The sequence below is a fragment of the Strix uralensis genome, chromosome 1 (genome assembly GCF_047716275.1).
Source record: "Strix uralensis isolate ZFMK-TIS-50842 chromosome 1, bStrUra1, whole genome shotgun sequence".
In the NCBI taxonomy this organism is placed as follows: domain Eukaryota; kingdom Metazoa; phylum Chordata; class Aves; order Strigiformes; family Strigidae; genus Strix; species Strix uralensis.
The window spans coordinates 157,208,286-157,229,627 of record NC_133972.1 but is presented as its reverse complement, the minus strand read 5'-3'; the positions used below and the strand labels follow the sequence as shown (position 1 = coordinate 157,229,627).

The following is a 21,342-nucleotide window of genomic DNA, read 5'->3' as shown; positions in this document are numbered from 1 at the left end:
TACAAATGTAAGGTTTAATTACAAGTTAATAGAATTAGATCTTATTTAGAACTGGAGACAATTCCCTATTTTTTTACTAAAACTTTAGAATTTCCCTATATTGCAATTTGAAAATTATTCAGAGATCAATTTATTGATTTGCAAGGGAAATTTTTCTTAAAATCTATTTACCAAAGTTTTAGTTACTGTAGAAGTCACTAAATAAATCCTACATGACATAGTGTTTGGGTTAGTAATTATTATTAAGTTATAGTTTAACTGTTTTTAGGAATGATAGGAATGCAGCAACCTGTGATGTTTTAAAGCAGCCAAGCTTGTAAGGAAATTTGCTAGGAATTATTAAAAGATTGTTCTATATATTTAATAGTCTGATAGAAGTTTCTGTTTCAAATATGGAAAAGAACAACTCTTGAAGAAAAATGACTAATAAAACTGCTGTGTTTCAATTTACATATAGATTACATACTCCTTCAATTTACAGAAGCAGTTGTTTGATTTATTTTATTTCCTAGTCTCCTTTTACTTTATAGTAATATTTGAACCTCTCTTTACATAAAAAAGAAAAAAAAAAAAACAACCCAGATGTTGGTTTAACAATCCAAAGTTGGGGAGATGTGAGCTTTTTTATTACACCACCTCAGTGACTTGAGGCAGACACAGCTACACAAAATAGGTGTTTGCTGATAGGTTGTGACCAGCATTACAATACTGGCAGTAAAAGAGAAAGCACAGGTTTAAAAACACTGAGCTGATATGGCACCTCTGTCCACTTCCATTGTTATGCAAAAATGGAACTGACATATTTTAAATTGTGCATTTGAAAAATCACCACAATTAAGTCAGCTTAGCTCAAGAGAGGCAAACAGCATATCCAAAGAATAATCCAGGTTGACTGGCAATAGATATCCTTTGACAGAGCTGTCCTCCCTCTTAATAGAGATGTACAGAATTATCCTGTAAATCAAAGATCTCATTTTTTTTCTTCATAACTGTAAAACTTGCATTTGTTTTACAGATCTATGATGGCAAAGACAACACTGCTCACCTGTTGGGTGCATATACTGGGGCATCATTAAGAGGCCTGACACTAAGTAGTACTTCAAATCATTTGTGGTTGGAATTTAACTCAGACATGGAGGGCACTGATGAAGGTTTTCAGCTTGTGTATACCAGTAAGTATCTGAGACAACAGTAGTAATAGATTTACGATCTTAAATGAACGAAAAGTCTTTGCTCATAATATGAAAAGGCAGTCAAAAGACAAATAATGATAAAATCAAAGGCAAATCACTCATCTCTCATCAAAATAATATAGTTTCATAATTGTACCTCAAAAATCCAAAACGTGTAGGATACTGAAGCCTTGTTTTGACAGTACTTTGCATAGGTTGATACTTAAACCACTGTCTTTTTCCTAGAGAGTTATTTTGAAGTTTTTTTCAGTCTTGGAAAAGGTAAGAAAAAATTTTCAATTAATTGTATTAGCACATAAAAATATCTAAGTGTAAGTAGTTTTAAATGTGTAACCAAACCCCATTGTTTCATGTAGATAATTCATAAGTAAAAGACATTCTCCATCTTAAAACTTGTGTCTGATACCAGCTTTGCCTTAGACTAGCAGTTTCTGATCTTGGATTATTGTTTGGAATAATACAGTTTGGAACCAAACTGAAAAGAAAGGTTCCTAACAAAAACTTCTTACCTATATATAGACTGACAAAATTAAACTATAAAGATTAGAAGAGGAAAAACCTTTTCGGATCTCTGGCCTAGAGGGTATACAGGAAATAGTAATACATATCTATTTTATCAAGTGGCAAGTTCTGAAAATATATATGACTGTTACATGTGTCTATTGACAAGTAGTGTATATGATTTCTTTAGTGTATAATTATTTTATCATGACTGAATTATTATATAAAACTGAATTTTTAGCAAGCAGAACAGTATTATAAGGTAATTCTGCAATGTAGCTGCTAAAATCCTTTTTTCTTCCTGTGCTTAAATCAATCATTTTCACTTGTTCAAAAAATGTTCTTATGCTTCAAAAACTCTCCATCATGTTTTTAAAACTAATTCTAATAAAAATAAGTCTAGCATAATGAAAGGAAAATATTTCAAGATACTACAAGAGTATGTAATTATTTTTCAGGTGAAAGTTGCATAATTATACTATGTATTAGCCTGTGATAGCATAGGACTATACCCTATGATTAAAGATAGGCCTTCCAGTGCTGTGTTACTATGTAAGTGTCAAGGTATTTAATTTTTCTTACTTATATAGGTACGTGCAAGCCCAACACTTGAACCTTATCATTAACATTTCCTGTCATTTGAGACAGGCATTCTCACAGAACACACTTTCCTACCCTGAAGAGTTATTAGCCTGAATCTTCTTTTGTAGATATTTGTAGAATTGGAAGAGAACAACTGAGAAAAACTCACAGGTCAAAATAAAGATAGGGAGGAAAGAGAAGATGAAAAAACAAAGTGATGCAAAGTCAGTCACTCATCACTTCCCACAAGCAGAACAATGCCCAGCCAGTCTCTGAGAAACAGCCCCTTTGGAAAGACTATCCCCTAGTTGAATGACTCAGCATGATGTTATGTGGCATGAAATATCTCTTTGATCGCCTGGGGTCAGCTGTCCCAGCTGCGTCCCCTTCCAGTCTCTTGCCCACTTCCAGCTTACTTGCTGTGGGGGCAGAGTGAGAAACAGAGAAGAACTTGATGCTGCGCAAGTACTGCTCAACAATAGTAGAAACATTGGTCTGTTATCAACACTGGTTTAGTCAATCTAAAACACAGCACTTTATGGACTCCATCTCCTTTACACTCTCTCTTCAGATTTATAGGCATGGATAAGATCCCCCTGAGCCTTCTCTTCTCCAGGCTGAACAGTCCCAGCTCTCTCAACTTTTAGGAGAGATGCTCCCATCCCCTAATCATCTTAGTGGCCCTTCACTGGCTCTCTTCATTAGCTCCACATCTCTCTTGTACTGGGGAGACCAGAACTGAACACTACTCCAGATGTGGCCTCAACAGTGCTTAGGGTAGAGGGGAAGAATCATGTCTGTCAACCTGCTGGCAACATGCCTACTAATGCAGCCTAGGATAGCATTAGCCTTCTCTGCTACAAGGGTACGTTTCTGGCTCATGTTCAGCTTGGCATCCACCAGGACTCCCAGGTACACTTCCACAAAGCTGCTTTCCAACTGGATGTTCCCCAGCATATTCTGGTGCATGAGGTTGTTCCTCCCCATTTGCAGGACTTTGCACTTCTCCATGTTGAACTTCCTGGGGCTCATGTTGGCCAGTTTCTCCAGCCTGTTGAGATCACTCTGGATGGCAGCATGACCCTCTGGTATACCAGCCACTCCTAGTTTCATGTTATCATCAAACTTGCTGAGGGTACACTCTTCTCCTTCATCCAGATCATTAATGAAGATGTTGAATGGGATTGACCCCCTATTGACTCCTAGGGCACACCACTAGTTACTGGCCTACAACTACATTTTGTGCCACTAATCATCACCCACTGGCCATTTTTCATTTTGGGAAAGACAGCTAATACTTGTTTTGCATAGACCATGAAGCCTTCAAAGAGTACCATGGGCTTACCCTGGTGCTTTTAAGCACTAAATAAAATCCCCACAAGATGTAATGAAACATTCTGTGTCTTCAGGGACACTGTGTGAGGATTCATCCTCTTTCAGTTGCCTAAAATATCTAACTACTGCCATTCTAGATCCCCTTCACTATGCCCCTAGCTATGAGGTGCTTTTCCAGAAGGGTACAATTTTCCCTTTGGTCTGGGTGCCAGAACTGCCAGCCCTGTGTGGATATCTGGTTAGATGTTCACTCTCAAGAGGGAAGTGATCAGTTAAAAAATCTACTTTGGAGGTGTGTCTATAAGCAGGCCATCCAGACATGAGGACATTTCAGAGATCAAGACATGCTTTAACTTCTTTTCACACAGTATGATCAACAATTTTCTTAGAAGACAGAAAGTTCTAACTGGTCAATAAGTATCGAAACTGGCAATATTAAAAAAGCTTCATTTGAGACTCACATTAGCCTCTTTTAGATCTTTTGCAGTATGGTCCATACTGGGAAACAATAGCTTAGCTAGGAATATGAAAACTTCAGCTTGGAGGTTGTGGAGGGTCTTCGGGAGGTGAGCTATTTCAGCGAGACTTTAAATGGGCTGAAGGAAGAATTGGAATGATACAGAATTTCACCTATTTATTTTCCTTATGTGAGCAAACAGACTTATCCAACCTGCAGCATTTGGTCTGTAAAATAAAATAATGACCATTTTTCAACCAATTGATAGTAATTATTCAGTACCTGAGGAGAGATTGTGAAAGGCTACCAACTGTTGACCAGATGGACAAATGCTGTGTAAATCACTGAACAATGAAGATATGAAAAACCCTTCATCTGCTTCCATGTCACCTACATGTAGGAATATAAATCTGACACAAAGTGCCTTTTTTACCTTACCTTGATATTGATAAAATACATTTGATTTTGAACAAAGTGAGGTTTCAAGCTGCTTCTTGGTTAATAACAGAAAACCTTATTCCCAATAGAAAATCTTTCCACCAAATTACAGTTTGTTTCCCCAAATGTTAACACGCTTTCCTGTTTCTGCATAATGCTTAAGTCATTTTGTTTTCTTCTTGCTCCATATCTCTTAATTCTCCAAAGTGTTTGAAATGTTTGTCTTGAATTCTTTATATCATCATTATCATTGCTTCCTGCGTGTGGTTTTTAAATTTACAAGCTATTAAACACAGGGTTATGGTAGGGATTGATGAATATAACAGTATTTCTTTGGTGCCATAGGTGCTACTGTGCTCAGTAACAACAAACAAATCTACTGTGCAATTTTGTTTATGAGCCCTTAAATGTATATTCACAAACAAGATTGTCATCAAAGTAAATGGACAGTCACTGTAACTGCCATTTTACAATTTATCATATAATTTTAGAACTGATTGATAATGATAATGAATTTCCTTCTCAGTCTTTAATTGGACTCTTAGGAAAAATGTTGTTATGACACAGTTTATTTTGTATGCTCTAAGTGACGAGTACAGACAGTTATCCTACTTAGACTGTTTAAAAGCAGAGAAGAAACCTTAAATATCTTGTTATATGTAGTCTGAAAATGCTTGATTTCCACTGGAAAACAGAAAATCTTGATTTCATTAATGTATGTATCTGATTTTGTAACTGCAATGTTTTATTCCTACCACAGGTTTTGAACTTTCACATTGTGAGGACCCTGGTGTGCCACAGTTTGGATATAAAATCAGTGACCAAGGCCATTTTGCTGGAAGCACTATAATTTATGGATGCAATCCAGGTTACACACTCCATGGAAGTAGTCTTTTAAAGTGTATGACTGGAGAAAGAAGGGCATGGGACTATCCTCTGCCATCATGTATTGGTAGTAGACTCTTATTTTTTATTTACTTAAACTATTACCTGAATATAAGAAAGAAAAAAATTGTAAGGATTGTTAGATCTGTGTGAAATCTGATATGTATTATACAGATCTATTTACACTTACATTTACAGATCTGTCTGCATAGGTCTAAGTCTATGTGAGTGGTATTGGTTTTCTTATGATAAAAAAAGTAATTACTAAACATTTGTGCATATTGAAGTTCCTCATACATGAAAATCTAGTTATAGTCATCAAATAGTCAACATAAAAAGACAGCTTATTCAGAAAGCTGGGAGCATATATGTTTTACGAGGGGTTGTAAAACTAGTATTTTTTTTTCTAATTTTATATAAATAATATTAAGCTAGAAAAATTTTCATGTATTTACATATAAATACTACAAAATCAATTAAAATAAAAACTTAAAGATACAAAGAGATAAAGACGTATTTTCATCACTTGGCTTCTGTTATGTTGCTGTGATGAGTAACACAATATTATACCCTTTATTACAATATTATGATAACTTTATAAGTTGTGCAGGTCCCTACAGGCTTAATTCCTGAGCAAAAAGAAGACAAGACTTAAATATTTTAGGAATTTTCTTCCTTTTTCATCTCTTTTTAGATGAAATTGGGATTGAATGACTAGGGGAAGCATGGGGTGAAATGTACTTTGTGCCTACATTTAAGTTGAACAGAAGACAATGTATTTTGGCATAACTTCATCAAGACATAAAGCCCATTTAGGAAAAATATACAACAAATAAGAACTGAACAGCTCTCTTAGACTAAATAGGGAATAAATGCTTAAGTCCAAAATTTGTGATAAGCCTTAACTAATTTCCACATCATTTAGGATATATGAAACCAAAGAATTAGGGGGAAAACATGGTGTTGGAACATGCCAGTAGCAAGTAGGAGGTGTACAAAGAATAAGATGGAAGTTGAAACAAAAAGATCAAACAAAATGTGAAGGTGCCCAGAAAGTTGGAATTAAAAGTTTGAAAAACAAATTACATTTGTAATTCCATTGTAAGGATTAAAAATTATAGGTTGTATCACTGTAGTAACACTCAGATACCTATATGAGTTAGTTCTTGGTTATAAACAGACCAAGGTAAATATGTTTGTTATTCCTTCTTTTTTGTATTAATTATCTATATTGGGTACTGTGAACTATGTACACTAACTGTGGGAGCTTCAACTTTCTCACATTCTAAGCAAATATTCAAACCCTAATATAACTCAAATCTAGATGGTCTACTGGAAGGGGATCGCTAGAATAGCTCACAGATGGGAGTTGAACACTGTTGTCATGTGTTACCTACATGACAGGCTGTTTGGAGGAAGATCCCTGGATTTAATTATTCAGCGGTTCCTCTCCAAAATAGATGCATACAGCTCAAAAGGTACAGGTTGGCCACCTCTGTATTAGGAAGTGAGCTATATTCAGAGTTGATATAACTGAACAAAAAATTTCAACATACTGAAATCTAGAGTTGAATCTGGACCTCTGTTAAAAGTGATAATTTGCTGCATATACTCAAGGTTTTATATTCTTTTTTTTTTTTTCAATATTGGTAAACCATCCATGTCAAATCTCTATCTTTCAAAAAATTACACAAATTAAACACCTAGGTTTTGCACTGACACCAGACACATTATGAAAACTACATTATAATTATTCCAAGATGTTCTGTATAGGTGAATCTATTTAGAATGTGAATTAATCTGTGGTGTAAGCTTCTTGAGTTTTAAATTAATCTTATTCAAAACATATCTATTATTCTGCTGTTTACAGGGAGGTTACTTACTTATCCATCCCGTTCAGAATATCATGTATTTGTATGCATTGCTCTTCATTAAGCAAACAAAAGTACGTAGATGGTGTCATTTAAGTGAGTTTAGAAATTATTTATATTGATTTTGTTTATATCAATTAGGTATTTCTCCATAGGCAAGTAGTAAAACATGTTACTTGCATCCAGAGAAGAGTTAAACAGCTGTAAAGCTGTTGTCTGTATCAGCAGTAGTATCCATCCTAACCTGAGGATTGCATAGCTTTGGCTAAATAGATTTTAAAAGAATTTTAATTAAAACAAGTAAGCTTTTTCTGTAGACAAGCCTAAGAAATCAAAAGCTTTTGAATGTCAATTGTAAATAATGATCTTGAATTCCACATACCTTCTGGTTTTTCATGTTAATTAAGGATCACTGCATATGCTTTGAAATACTCTTGAAATACTCTGTTACTCCTGCCTGTAACCTGAGAGGGTGCTGCTTTCTGAGAAGTCACCACTAGCACAGCTGATTCGGCAACCAGAAAAACTGGAGAGCTGGAACCTTGTTGGAGAGGCAGAAATAAGCCACTGGAAAGAGAGAAGGAATGTTCAAAAATCATAATAAAAAAACAAACCGGTTATCCTCTGTGAAAATTAGAAATTATAAACTTGTAGTTGATCACTGGTCCTGGGTGAAATGCAATTAATTTTAAATTTCATTCAGTGTGTCAGTGAGTAATTTTTTCTTTATAGTGTACTCTATTTATATCCTTACTCTACTGGAAGAATAATGGATTATGCTATCTTCTGAGTTGAATAATTATGAATTTTTTTTTTTAAAGAGTATTTAGGGATTAACAGATTGGCAAAATGCTTAAAAAAGATATGAAAGGCCACCTGTCTCTGCAAATTTGCTTTTATTATGTGAGAAAATCCATCAAGTGTAGCATTTCAATTATATTTTGTCATGGAATTCACAGATCATAAGGTAATATATCTCTCAACTAAATGATGTTTAATCAAAATAAAACTGCATTTTAACTATACCATGAGATCTAATCAAAGTATTAATTTGGTTTTGCACTTTACAAGAGAGAAAGCATTAGAGGGACTTTAAAAGGAAGGAAAGTGAAATGGGAAAGCTTTAAAGGCCTCAAGGATCTACATTTAAAAAATCAGGTTTTCTCAAAGATTAGGTATTAAGATTACGAAATACCCAGTTTTGCCTAATAAATGGCTGAGGCCATCTAAGAGGGAGCTATTTGCCACCTGTTATCCTCTAAGAAATACTATAGATTCAAGGACAAGTTTTGACAAAGATTTACAACTTTTTTTCCTAGGGTCAAAGGCTGATTTTTTCTCAAAATAGCCTGCTTTTATTTAGTATATATAATCTATTTTTTAAAAAAATATATATTTTATTTTGTATTTATTTATTTAGGTTTTTTAATTTAATTCTACTGCTTTAGGGTGACATGGTGTTCTTGGTGTGTTGGGTTTTTTAACAATCCATGTTCCTTTCATTATATAAGGGCATGTTTTCTAATTATTAAGGTGTGTTAAATTATTAGAAAAAACATATATGCCAAAGGAAAATACAAACATATTCAAATAAAACCACATTTACAGGTTCCTTTCCCAAGGCATTTCAAGTCCTTATATGTTGTTTTACAATCTTAGGGCATAGTCAGTTTAGTTGTGTTACTTACTCAGCAAGAGAGTAGATGTATAAATTGATTGCTCAGATGATTAGCTGGAAGACCATCTGTAATGAATTAAAAGTAACACATTATGTAATGTTCTTTATTAGCTGAATGTGGAGGCCGTTTTAAAGGAGAATCATCAGGAAGAATCTTGTCTCCTGGCTATCCTTTTCCCTATGACAACAATCTGCGTTGCATGTGGGTGATTGAAGTAGACCCAGGAAATATTGTCAGGTACTGGAAACAAATCTTACAACAGAACTTTTTGATTATGTAGTAACCAAGTCTTACCTGTACAGTGGTGAAAAAAAGGATTTAGGATTTAAAATTTAAGATGCAGCTCAAGGCCAGTATTTTCAACATGCTAAGTTTGAATATGTAGGTTTGTGTTGAAACTATTTTTCAATGAACATTGTCTGATGGAGATCAAACTTTAAAATTGGTTATATTTTTGTGAAATGCTGATGAAATTTAAACCTATTCATAACTGTATATAGGCAAAATATATACAGACTGGAACTGTTAACTGGAAATCTGATTAAAAATATTTAATATTAATGATATTTTAATGCAAAAGTTATAAGATTGAATATGTAAAAAGTGAAAAGTGCTGGGGTCAGCAGAACCGTTTAGTGGAAGACTACATTTTTTAAAAAACCCTGGAGTTCAGTAGTTATTTTAGTTAGACATCTATTCACGCTATATTGCTAATTGCATGAGTTTACAGCTCTATTTAATTTGTTTTCATGATAATGTGATACATAATATTGTTGAGAAAAACAACACTATTTTCTGAAAAGATTCTGTGGATACTTATAGATTATTTGAATGGCTGAAGTACTGTATTATTTCATGGTAGGCAAATTCAAATATTATTGGTAATTTTTATTTCAAATACATTTCTATATTGGGCTTTTATGAATCCAAAGGTAAAGATGTGAAACATAATGGAAAATCACTCTTGGAAATCAAAGTTTATTTGCTTTCTTGATTTAGTTTTGTTGGTAAAGATATGTTGCTATATGAAAGCTGACAATAAAATCATGGTATTCTTACAGCCTCCAGTTTCTTGCTTTTGATACTGAGGCATCCCATGACATTCTACGAGTTTGGGATGGTCCACCTGAGAATGAGATGTTACTCAAAGAAATTAGTGGATCCCTTGTTCCTGAAGGCATTCACAGTACACTCAACATAGTAACTATCCAGTTTGACACAGATTTTTATATCAGCAAATCTGGATTTGCCATACAGTTTTCAAGTAAGTTGATGAATTTAATTTTTTTATAAGGTGATTCACTCACAGATAATTGTAGTGCTGGGAACAATTGAAATCAGTGAAAACATTTCTGACTTTGTTAGGGAAAGTATTGGCCCAGACTTACAGATTGGTTGTAAAGCTGTATTTTTATCTCAAAAAACCCCCCCAAAACAAACCAAAACCCATGTCCTTTGCTAGTTTGGCTTTGTTTCAAGGGCAGCTGTGGCAGTGCCAGAATGCTCATAATTATGAAAAGGAGGTGATGGAGGCATGATAAAGGCTCCATCCTTTTTTAATCAGTAAGAGGTTCTGCTTTCAGAGACATCTGTGCAGAGTTTTCATTCCTGCAGCGCTTGTTTAGGATGAAATGGGAAATAGCACTACAGGAACAGCAGTGTCCTTCTTCCTTTTGCCTTCTAGCTCTATTTCATCTCATTACAGCAGCATGGTAACAAATCTAAACAGTTACTTAACTATTATTAAATCCCTTTAGAATTTTTAATGGTGATACAGAACAAATCATTGAGTGAGGTCCAGTTTGACCTTCTTTTTTTCTGGTCAGTGAAATTTATATGTATTTTTTTCAAAATTAGTAAGATCTATTCTAATATTGTAATTTTGTTTAGCAGTAGCAATGTTTCTAACATGGGTTGACACAGACGCTCTTAATGATAACATTATTTACCTTGTTGTGCTTCCTGTTCTTAGTAGTTGTATTAGTCCTTGTTTTCCCCTACCCTCATTCTTTCTATGTGTATGATAAATACATGTGTGTGCACACAGTGATTTGAAGGAAGAATGGAGCATGTGAATGAGAGGACAAAGTACAAGGTATTTAATGTGTAGTGAAAGAGTGCATCTGCTCCATCTGCTGGTTTTTGAAGCCATGAATACAGTTTTTAATTCCTTTGCTCTAAGATATTTTTGTAATTTTACCCCCTTCCAGAGCCTGCCTGGGAGAGTCTCACATATTTGCTCCTTTATTTGATGTTGAGGCCAAAAAGGGAATGGGGAGAGCATTATGCACTGAACTTATTCAGGTAGTCATTTAGGGTGAGTGGAAAAAGAGATTGATGTAGACTAAGAATGGATTTGCAAGGAAAAATGGATGGGACATGGGACAAAAGCCATAAAGCAGCTACTGATGCACTTTCCAGTGCTTCACCTGAAGAGACGTTTTAGAGTTTCATCTGAAAGGAGAGGTATTTTATTTAATTCTCCATGCTCTTGCAGTCTGTTGAGATCTAATGATGACAGTTTAAAAGGATCCATGAACTGTTACTGCCTCAGCATTTCTCTTACTCTCAGTCCAGGTTCACAAAATCACAGTGATCCTTCTCAAATACTTGATGTTGCACAGTTTGGGTATATATTCCTTATTAGGATTGCAGAGGGTTTGTTTGTTTGTTTTTTATAATGTTAAGATTGTTGCTGTTTCAACATATTATTTTACTAACCAGGAAAGAAGTATATTTGAGGAGATGGAGGAAAGAGAAAGATGATTCTGTTCAACTTCATTTCAAGCTTTCATATACTTTCTTTGAGTATATAATGTTGTCTGAGTGAAACAGATGGTGTCTGTGTACTTTACCTACAGTGTAATTAACAAACAGAAAGCTCACACAGGGGAAGTATCTGCTTCTACTTTCCTCTTGCCATTTCATGAAATTGGGTATGAGTATTTAACAGAATTATTGACCCTTTTACCTCAAGAGGAATGTTATTCAATGACAACAGACATTTTATGTTCAAACCTTTTTAAGGCTATGAATGCTTTATTATTTTTATATTATTTTCTTAATCTTTAAACTAAAAATCTGTTTTAAAAAGTGCATTAAGTTTATCAGTTCCTTACAGTTTTGATCTCATTTTATCAACTGTTCATACACAGTTTTGCATCTGCCATTTATTTAATGAGTGAAAATGTTCACCACTGATAATGTGGTATAACTTGAATTTCACTCCTTTACAAATCATCCAATATATACAAAAAAATAATTTTTATCTGATAACATAAATTACAGATGAGATAGCATTCTTCACCAAATTAAAGGGTGGGGAGAGGGAAAGCCTAGAGAATCTGAAATATTATATAAATAGTAGAAAGAAAATTATAATTTAATTAGTATTATGTATTCCAGCCAGCACTATTAGAATTATCTCTGTCTAGGGCTGCCCAACATAATCCTTTACATGGCATCAAAGTTGTTAATACTTTTGTAAAATTTAAGGGATGGGAAGAAGAGCGTCAAGATGAGATTTTCTTGCCCATTGCCTCAATTAGTCTGTTTTGTTTCTTTCTTTTTGTTTTCTTGCCTTTTTTGGAGGAAAAATAAAAGGGATGTTTTTTAATCTGAAATAGTAGAACTATTTCCATGATTTTAACATTTATAATCTCTGTAAGTAATTAATATGAAGAAAACTATTTATTTTATGCTGAACTTCTAAGGAATACTGCAGACTTTTTTGAGGTTGACAAGGATAAATTTTCTAAGTTAGTACAATTGTGCATTACTCTTGAGAGGGAGAAGAGAAAGTGATGGATTTGGGATGAAATAAGGGAGCTCAGCCTACTCATGCTTCTGTACTTTCCACCACCATCATGTATCTAGGACTACTAAGGTACTACTAATGTAAACAAAACATGACTCGTTGACTTCACATCTCATCACTGAGTGGAGCAGACCTTTGGTCTAGTACTGTCTTTGATGTGTAGTGTCTAATTTTCTTTTTGGACATCTGCAAACCATGATTATGGAATCTCTTCACATAAACTGTAAAATTTCTCAGTTTCTGTGGTCTCCTTTTAGATGATAGTGAAGGAATACAATAGAAAGAAGAGCCCACAAAGCCTGAAAAACAAAGTACAAAAAGATGTGTAATAATGCAGAATATTTAAAAACTTTGTAGATACGTGTATACACTTTGTATATATGTGTAAAAGAGAAATAAGAACCTGCAGGGATTCACCAGTAGGATCGCAGTATCAGGATTTTGGAACGTGCTTAAATGGGATGGAAATATTGAATAATGTAGCTAGAGAACTGGTGCCAGAGGTCTTCCCTTAAATTAAGAGTGAAAGGTTGACAACAGGCCACAAGCACTATGCAAACAAGAAGTACCTGTTATAGCATATTTTCTCTGAACTGTCAGAGACAGAGAATGAAGAGCCCAATACATACTAGAAAAACATCAGTGAAATCAGCAGTAAATCCATTTGGTTAGTAAATTCTGCACAAAATGGAAAATTAGACCTTCAAGAAAAGTGAAGGAGAAAGATAAGGGAACAAGAATGTATTTGCCAGAGACATGAGCTGTATATATCAGGGTCAGACAGAAGTATTAAGCATAATGAAATATTTTGTTCTGCTAACATTGCTTCATGTCACTAAGTGAAAGTAGTAGTTGAGAGAGGAAAAGACAAAGAAAGAGAACAGGAAAAAGTTCAGTGAGAACATTAAAGGGCAAAAAATTGGGTGATAATTGTGTGTGCTTAAACTTTTTAGTCTCTTTAATATGGGTGAAGTGTGTAATACCATATCCTACTGAACTTGATGAGAGCAGCTCTGCAGAGAAGGACTTGGGGGTATTAGTGCATGGAAAACTGACTATGAGCCAGCAATGTGTGCTCACAACCCAGAAAACCCACTGTATCTTGGGCTGCACCAAGAGAAGCGTGGTCAGGAAGTCAAGGGAGGTAATTCTCCCCCTCTATTCTACTATCATGAGACCCCACCTGCAATTCTGTGTCCAGCTCTGGGGTCCCCAACATAAGGAGGACATGGGCCTGCTCAAGCGGGTCCAGAGGAGGCTGTGAAGATAATCAGGGGGCTGGAGCACCTCCCTTATGGGGAAAGGCTGAGAGAATTGGGGTTGTTTAGCCTGGAGAAGAGAAGAATCTGGAGAGACCTTATAGTGGCCTTCCAGTACTTAAAGGGGGGCTACAGGAAAGATGGGGAGGGACTTTTTATCAGAGAGTGTAGGGATAGGACGAGGGGTAATGATTTTAAACTGGAAGAGGGTAGATTTAGGTTAGATATGAGGAAGAAATTGTTTACTGTGAGGGTGATGAGGCACTGGAGGAGGTTGCCCAGAGAAGTTGTGGATGCCCCCTCCCTGGCAGTGTTCAAGGCCATGTTGGTTGGGACTTTGAGCAACCTGATCTAGTGAAAGGTGTCCCTGCCCACGGCAAGGGGTTTGGAACTCAAAGATCTTTAAGGTCCCTTCCAATCCAAACCATTCTGATTCTATGATTTCCATAGATTTCTAGGGCCTTTGAATCTAGTATTACAGAGAGGTTTCTTCTCTGCTAGCCTTAGCAGTTCAGGTGCCATTTATCATTTATGCACAAAGGAAGGATCTGTATTTGTCTTTTGTATGACACTATTTCATCATTAACAGCTGTACTACTGAGTCATTTGGCATTACAGACGGTATTCTGCCCAGACCTAAGTGTGCAGTCACATTTCAGACTAATTAAACAGCACAAAATATAGAGAATTTTTGGAGCATTATAAGGCAGCCAGTGCAGAACTAACCTGTAAACATGTTTTAAGTATTTGGGAGTTTTTTTGTAAATAGATGTTCTAGCAGTATTTTATATCATGTGACAGCAGTTTCTTATATAACAAGATATGCCTTAAAATGCTTGGATTTATTCTACTGTCAAACTACAACTCTCTCCTTATTTTAAGGCAGGGTGAATAGCCCTTTGGTGTTACTTGTCTCTGCAGACTACAGAAAAAGTCTAGAAAATTTCTGTTAGTTACATATCTTGATGGCTTAAGTTTTGCAATATTGTTTCCAGTCTAGAATTAGACTGCATGATATTGCTTACTTTGATTACATTTAATGATTAAATGTTTACAAGTCAGCTTTCTATATTTCTGTTTAGTGCTGATTTATAGCCACACTGTCTTCTAAATGCCCTATGATTATTTTTTTGGTTGTTGGTTGTTGGTGATTTGAGAATGGATTTGGGGAATTTAATTGTTTTCTTTCTTAGAGTGCTCTTTATTAGCACAGCTGGTCTAGGAACCGTTCCCTAAAATAACTCAGCTTTTCTGAAGTCAGTAAGATAGGATTTATTATTCCTCATGTCTATTCCATAACAGAACCAGCTTTTCATCTAAAATGTTTTCATGCTCTAGTTTGGATTTCTTTCAACTTTGAGAGGAGTCCTTTGGATTTACAGAATTCAGGATGACTATTTTTCTATGGGAAATAACTGAATGTTCACACTTCTAAATTTAGCCCAGTATTTTTTGTTTTGTTTTGCTGGGGCTGGTGTTGGTGTGTATTTTCTTGGTTTTTTTTTGTTTCTGTGTGGTTTTTTGTGGGTTGTTTTGTTTTTGTTATAGCATCAAGAGGCTTAAAAGAAAGAAACCATTGAATAAATTTGTTTCCTTTTATCAACTGTTGCTTTTCTTCTAAGTAGCAGATATTAGTAAAAGGAATAACCACTTATGGGTCCTTCAGTGGCAAAAATGTCGTTCCTGTCACAAGTCTGTAATTGACATTAACTGCTCTGTAGCTATTATCTCTTAGTTCAGTAGTATATAGGATATGTGTATTTTATGCAGGCAAATATGATGAGTTAATACTTCCATGTGAAATGCCTTGGTAATGGCTTGTAGCTAGAGACCTGGATTTATGGTATGGATAGCTGAAAGCAGAAAGGATTTATTGAAAGAAACAGGTTAATCTGTAAGTACTGTTGAAATTATAAACGAATAAATAGTCCTCTTGGTCATGTTACCGTAAAAATTACTCAATTATATTGAAGATGGAACTTCCTTTAATTTAAACCCCATGCAACATAGTTTTGCCAAACCCTTGTGACTTACATCAATGCAAAGCCTATTCACTTGCCCTAAATTTATAGATGAAGAGTTAAAAATAGACTTTGTCTGACTTGTGACATGGCATTTCAGAGAGCTCAAGCTGATTTGGCTCCTAATTGGGAACATCATGTGTCTCAGATTAATGTTTTAAGTTCATATTTCAATTTCATATGTGTGAATCTATTCTTTGAATCTGGAAAATATGCTGGTATGTTTTCAGTTAAAGCAATAAAAAATTGAACACTGTACTTCAGGTTTCTCAGATAAAATTTGTAATTTTGGTGGGTCATTTCATCTCCAAACAAAAGCCATCGCAGGTCTTTATAATTTTCTATAAAACTAAATTTGGAAGTGAAAAAATATCTTTATGTGGAATCATAATGTTATAAATGAAACTACTTTTCTATTTCAGAAGAAGGTCTCTTTAACTTTTATCATAAATTTTTTCTCTTTGATTAATCCAACCTCTTTGACTAAATTCTTTAAAGAATTTTTTGATTGAAATAGTGCACAAAAGGGTCAAAAGTTTCTATAGTAGTACGTTTGTACAAATATTTGAAATTATTTCAGCTAAGATTCTTTGAAGATTTAATTAATAGAATGTATGTTATTTTCCATTTTGTATTAGTCAGTAAAAAATATAGTCAAAAGTATATGGGTTATGCTATTTTGTCTTCCTAACAGATAGCTGTGATATCAATAGAAGGGCATTACAATTTGGTCTGTATCCACATACCCAGCTGTACGATTTTAGTCACAGTAGCAAATCAGAGAATGAGGGGATAAGGAAGCCTGATCACCAAATAGTAACCTCTGCTTAATAATGCAGTTTGCCTCTTTAGGCTTCTTTGGGACTGAAATTATGTGCCTCGATTGACTGGATGAGGAGTGGAATCTCAGTGAAGCTTTCCCTTCCTTGCATTTCCATTACTACCAATAAGTGAGCAAAACTGCATGGGACCAGAGCTTGCTACTTTTTGTCTTCTATGTATGAAGAAATACCTCCCCAGCCACTTGTCCTGTGGAGATTTCACCCTGAAAATTAGTGTCTGCATTCACATGCTACATTGGTTATTCAGCAGTCATTTTTTGCAATCTTGCATAGAATTACAGGCAAACTGCAGTGTGACTGGCAAATTCATCAGATGAGTTTTACAGGAACTATTTTGATGATACCAAGTGTTCTTACAGTATGTTTTGCATGTAGGAGAATAGTCTTGAGCTGGTTTTGCAGTATTCTCCAAAAAGGTATCTTGTTTAAGTATTTGGTAACAAACACTGAAGAAAACAGCATGGAATTGACAATCATATGACTGGGCAAACCATTTTTCAGTGGTAAAAAAATGAGATGCCATAGTTATTCTGCCCTCTGTTTTCACTGACAAATTCTGGTATTGCACTAATGCTACTTTGGAGATGGATTTTCTGTTTGTCATTTTCAGTATCAGCAATTTCCTTTATGATTCATGTTCCATCCTTTATAGATATACACAAACACATGCATAGATGCGCACACATGCACACAAACAGATATGATGGGCTCTTTCCTCCAAGTACAGGTACATTTTCTGGGCTGTTATCATTTTTTCTACACTCAGGTTACAGTAGAATGGATAAATGTACAGGAGGGACAGCTATTTGGAGATTTATCTTCTGTTTCTCCAAGGTCTTATCCTCCTCTCCCTATGTATCTGTCATTGTCAGTCAGTGAGTGTAATTGAAGTGTGTTTTCTATTGTATGTAATCCATACCGTAAGAAAGAAAGGCATTTTTGAAGTTTTATTGCTAACTTATAATGGAATGAACACATCACAAAAATGTATCTAGAGAGAAGTAATATTTTGGGAGAATGGCCAAAATATACTTATATAAGTGAAAGTCCTTGAAGGCATATCAAACTAAATTTACACTTGATCAGTGATACTTTTTCATGTTCTATAACTAATCTCGTGGCCTTTTGGAAAGCTTTCATTAGTGGAATCCAGACCCTCTTTCCCAGGCCATAATTCTTTCAAATTCCATATATGGATTTTTACATCCCACATACATCTCCTTACTTCAGATTTGACAAGAGTTCTTAACATGGAAGTTACTTCAAGTTTGTTAGCTCATTGTCTGTTCCTACTTTCCCTTTTACCCCATTCCTGGTAGAGCTGGGTGTTTTGTAACATAGCAAAAATCTCCCTTTAATTTAACTGTTATTTTATTGCCATAGAAATATTTCTTTTTTCTTAAAAGTATTCCAATAAGCTGCCTGATCTAATAAAGTACAGCTCTAGCAAAGACATTTGACTGAAGGCATGCTCATCATTCAGTCTTTTATATATGACTGTGGAAAAAAATTATTTGTGGGCTGGTAACTTCAGTTACATACCACACTCAGACATGCGGTCTGAGATATAATTCATTTACATACAGAAATTTTAAAACCTTGCAAAAGAAAAAGAAAATAAGAATCAGTTCTTTACATTCTTATTGTTGTGTTGGGAAGGTGTAATCTGTGTAATGAGACTAAAGAACACAGAAGCTGTTTTCTGACAGTGTTCTGTAACTTTTTGCAAGTGACCATAGTATAATGCTTTCCTAAGTCAAATGTTTTAGTTATCTTAAGAAAGATCAGAGTAATGTCATTCAAGTGTACGGATGGAATGTTACCAAATAATGAGGCCAACTCTGTATTAATGTCAAACTGTTCAATTATAGTACCAAAAAAAAATCAAAGCAAAAAGTCAATGATAACTTTCAATGATAACAATGATAACTTCAGACAGATTAAACACCGTCTTTCTTTACCAGGTCTCACGAGCTCCAAATTTGGCCCTATCTTTAAGAACTCCCAAAATATTAATAGGGTTTCAAAACTGTAAGGCTATAATGCTTATATGCAATTTGTGATACTAAAAGACAAAATAGAAAATTTGATTTCTAAGATAGGAGCAATCTCCCCCTCTTTTCAGAGGATTTCAGTTCACCCAGAGTGCAAAATTAAGGACAAGGTAAACAGCAGTGCTGTTCTCTTTTGCAGAATTGTAATCCTTAACAATTGCAGCAGAACAGGTTGCGCACTATTCTGTAAAGAATCAAATATAAACAGATGTATTTTCACTCAGATCATCTTAATGATCTTTTCAGTAGAAATGGTGTTAAAAACCAGGTGACCATTGGTAACATTGTTCAATGCACAAGTAGCCTTTGTGTGTGGTCCAAGATCCTGGTGATTGCTTCTTTCTGAGAAGCCATTTCTACCTCTGTATATTCATATACATACATAAAGAAATATGCCATCTGAAATAGGAATGGATCTGGTATAAAAAGCTTAAACATATAGTTCCAAAAAAACTAAAACTCCAAATCTAAATGAAATTAAGATTTTTTTTCGAAACACTTCTCCCCTGATGGAATGCATTGCCAGCATGATTACATATTGTCACAGTATCTATTTTCTGCTGAGTTCCAGCAATTATCTGAAACCATATGTCAATTTATTTGGGACTGGGTTTCATGCTCAGTGCCAAAGCTATGAGAAAACGCTTAAGGAATAATAGATGTTCAGAACTGAAGATAGCTCATGAGGTTGTCCAATAAGACATAAGAGCAGTGTAGTACTTCAGATAGTTTTAACAAAATGCATTTTAACAACTAAGCTAAATTGACAACAAAAACAGTAAGAAAAAAGAAAGTTAGGTTATCTTGTTAAACCTGTGCCTGTTATCTCCCTAAGAACTAAAATCTATCTGACAGTAAAATCAGATAAAGTCCCTTAGGAAAGAACTTGATCTCCACTGTTCCCCCCACAAAAGAAAATATGAGACTATACCAGGTTATAAGGTAAACAACACTTTTAAAACAAGTTCAGTTAACAATTGCTACTAAATACTTTTGATTGGTAATCCATAGAATGCATAAAATAACCTGGATACGAATTCTGAATACAGTAGCAATGAAATAATATTTAAATATGAAGTTGGCCAAGTAGTCTGTGTCTTCCAACTTGAGTTATCAGGTAAGCATTCTAAAACTTATCATTACTGGTCATACAAACCATTTCTGTTGTAAACACAGAAGTACAAATCTCCAGGTTTCATAAAGAATCATATGCAATACAAAACAAAAGCAGTGTGATGAATATTTAATAACATGGGACTTGGCATCTATGGTAACCATGAACCTGTGATGTCTATCAGAACTACTTCTTGTTGAGCCTTCTTGGAAAATCTAACAGGTGAATCTACACTGATTAAACTATGTATGGAGTGAATTTCTTAATGAGCCTCAATATACACCAAATATATATATAGGTTTAACTAAAAACCCTTGAATATGTGTCAGGAGAAAGATGCAAAACCAAACCAAACAGATGTTTCTTTTTCTTCTTTTTTTCAAGGCCCTATCCAAATTTACTTTTTTGTTCTGTTTGGGGTTTTTTTTGTTTGTTGGGGTTTTTTTGTTTTGTTTTTTCCAAAATGATTAATGTCTCCTACATGTCAAATAAAATTATTAAAATAAAGTGTGTTTTGATAGCTAAGAATAAGATCCTTGAAGTGACTCTGCATAGAAATTTAATTATGTCTTTCTATGAGTAGACAATTCAGTAAAACATTGTTTTAAAAACAGCTTTTTCCACCTTTTTAAAACTTAATTGCTTTGTGTTTTCTTTCAAAGTTTCTTAAATAAAATAATCTTTCCATATGTCAGGGTCTTGAGTGCATTAAACTGGCCTTACTGGCCCTGAGTATCTTCAACTGGGAATCCCCTTGGCCCCTGCCCAGGAGCCCCATTTCATCTCAGTACAAGGCTCCTGAGCAATGCTGTGGGAGTGCTGGTCTCCAGCCCTGTGGATGGACCCCTTGGACCTACACTGTGGGGAGCTTGGCTCCTGTACACACCTTTCTGCCATATGCTGTAGGGAGCTTTGCTCCTGGATAGACTGCAAGCCAGTCATATCCCTGGATTATATTGCCTGATTTAGTAGTTGTTTTCAGAGGGTAGATTTCCCCCCCCCCCCAAATCCTTCCCTCTTCCCACTTGTCAAATGCATACTTAGAGCATAGTATGTTATGAAGGTTGCCAGGCATGGTTTTACTTTCTGTATTTTTTTGGTAATAATTGTCTTCAAAAGATTTCTGGTCAGGGTCGTCTCTAATGCTTTTTTGCAGGTTGGGATCTCCCAGAAAACTTTGTACTCAATTTATGTGTATGTGGATGCATGAACCTGTGCATGTGCCCACATACAATGCAATATAATGCACATATAATGCAAGGTTTAAGAAAATACCTCACAAAGACATTACTGG

General features: G+C 34.9%; 1 protein-coding gene across 2 annotated transcripts in view; it reads left to right on the top strand.

Moving 5' to 3' along the window:
- CSMD3 (CUB and Sushi multiple domains 3) overlaps positions 1-21,342 on the top strand; it is a 759,152-nt gene that overhangs the window by 501,579 nt on the left and 236,231 nt on the right. For both annotated transcript variants that reach the window (XM_074886756.1, XM_074886745.1), the window contains 4 exons: positions 1,016-1,172; positions 5,267-5,458; positions 9,052-9,178; positions 10,003-10,205. In XM_074886756.1, the coding sequence (XP_074742857.1) occupies positions 1,016-1,172; positions 5,267-5,458; positions 9,052-9,178; positions 10,003-10,205 (679 nt within the window). The remainder of the gene's footprint in view (positions 1-1,015; positions 1,173-5,266; positions 5,459-9,051; positions 9,179-10,002; positions 10,206-21,342) is intronic.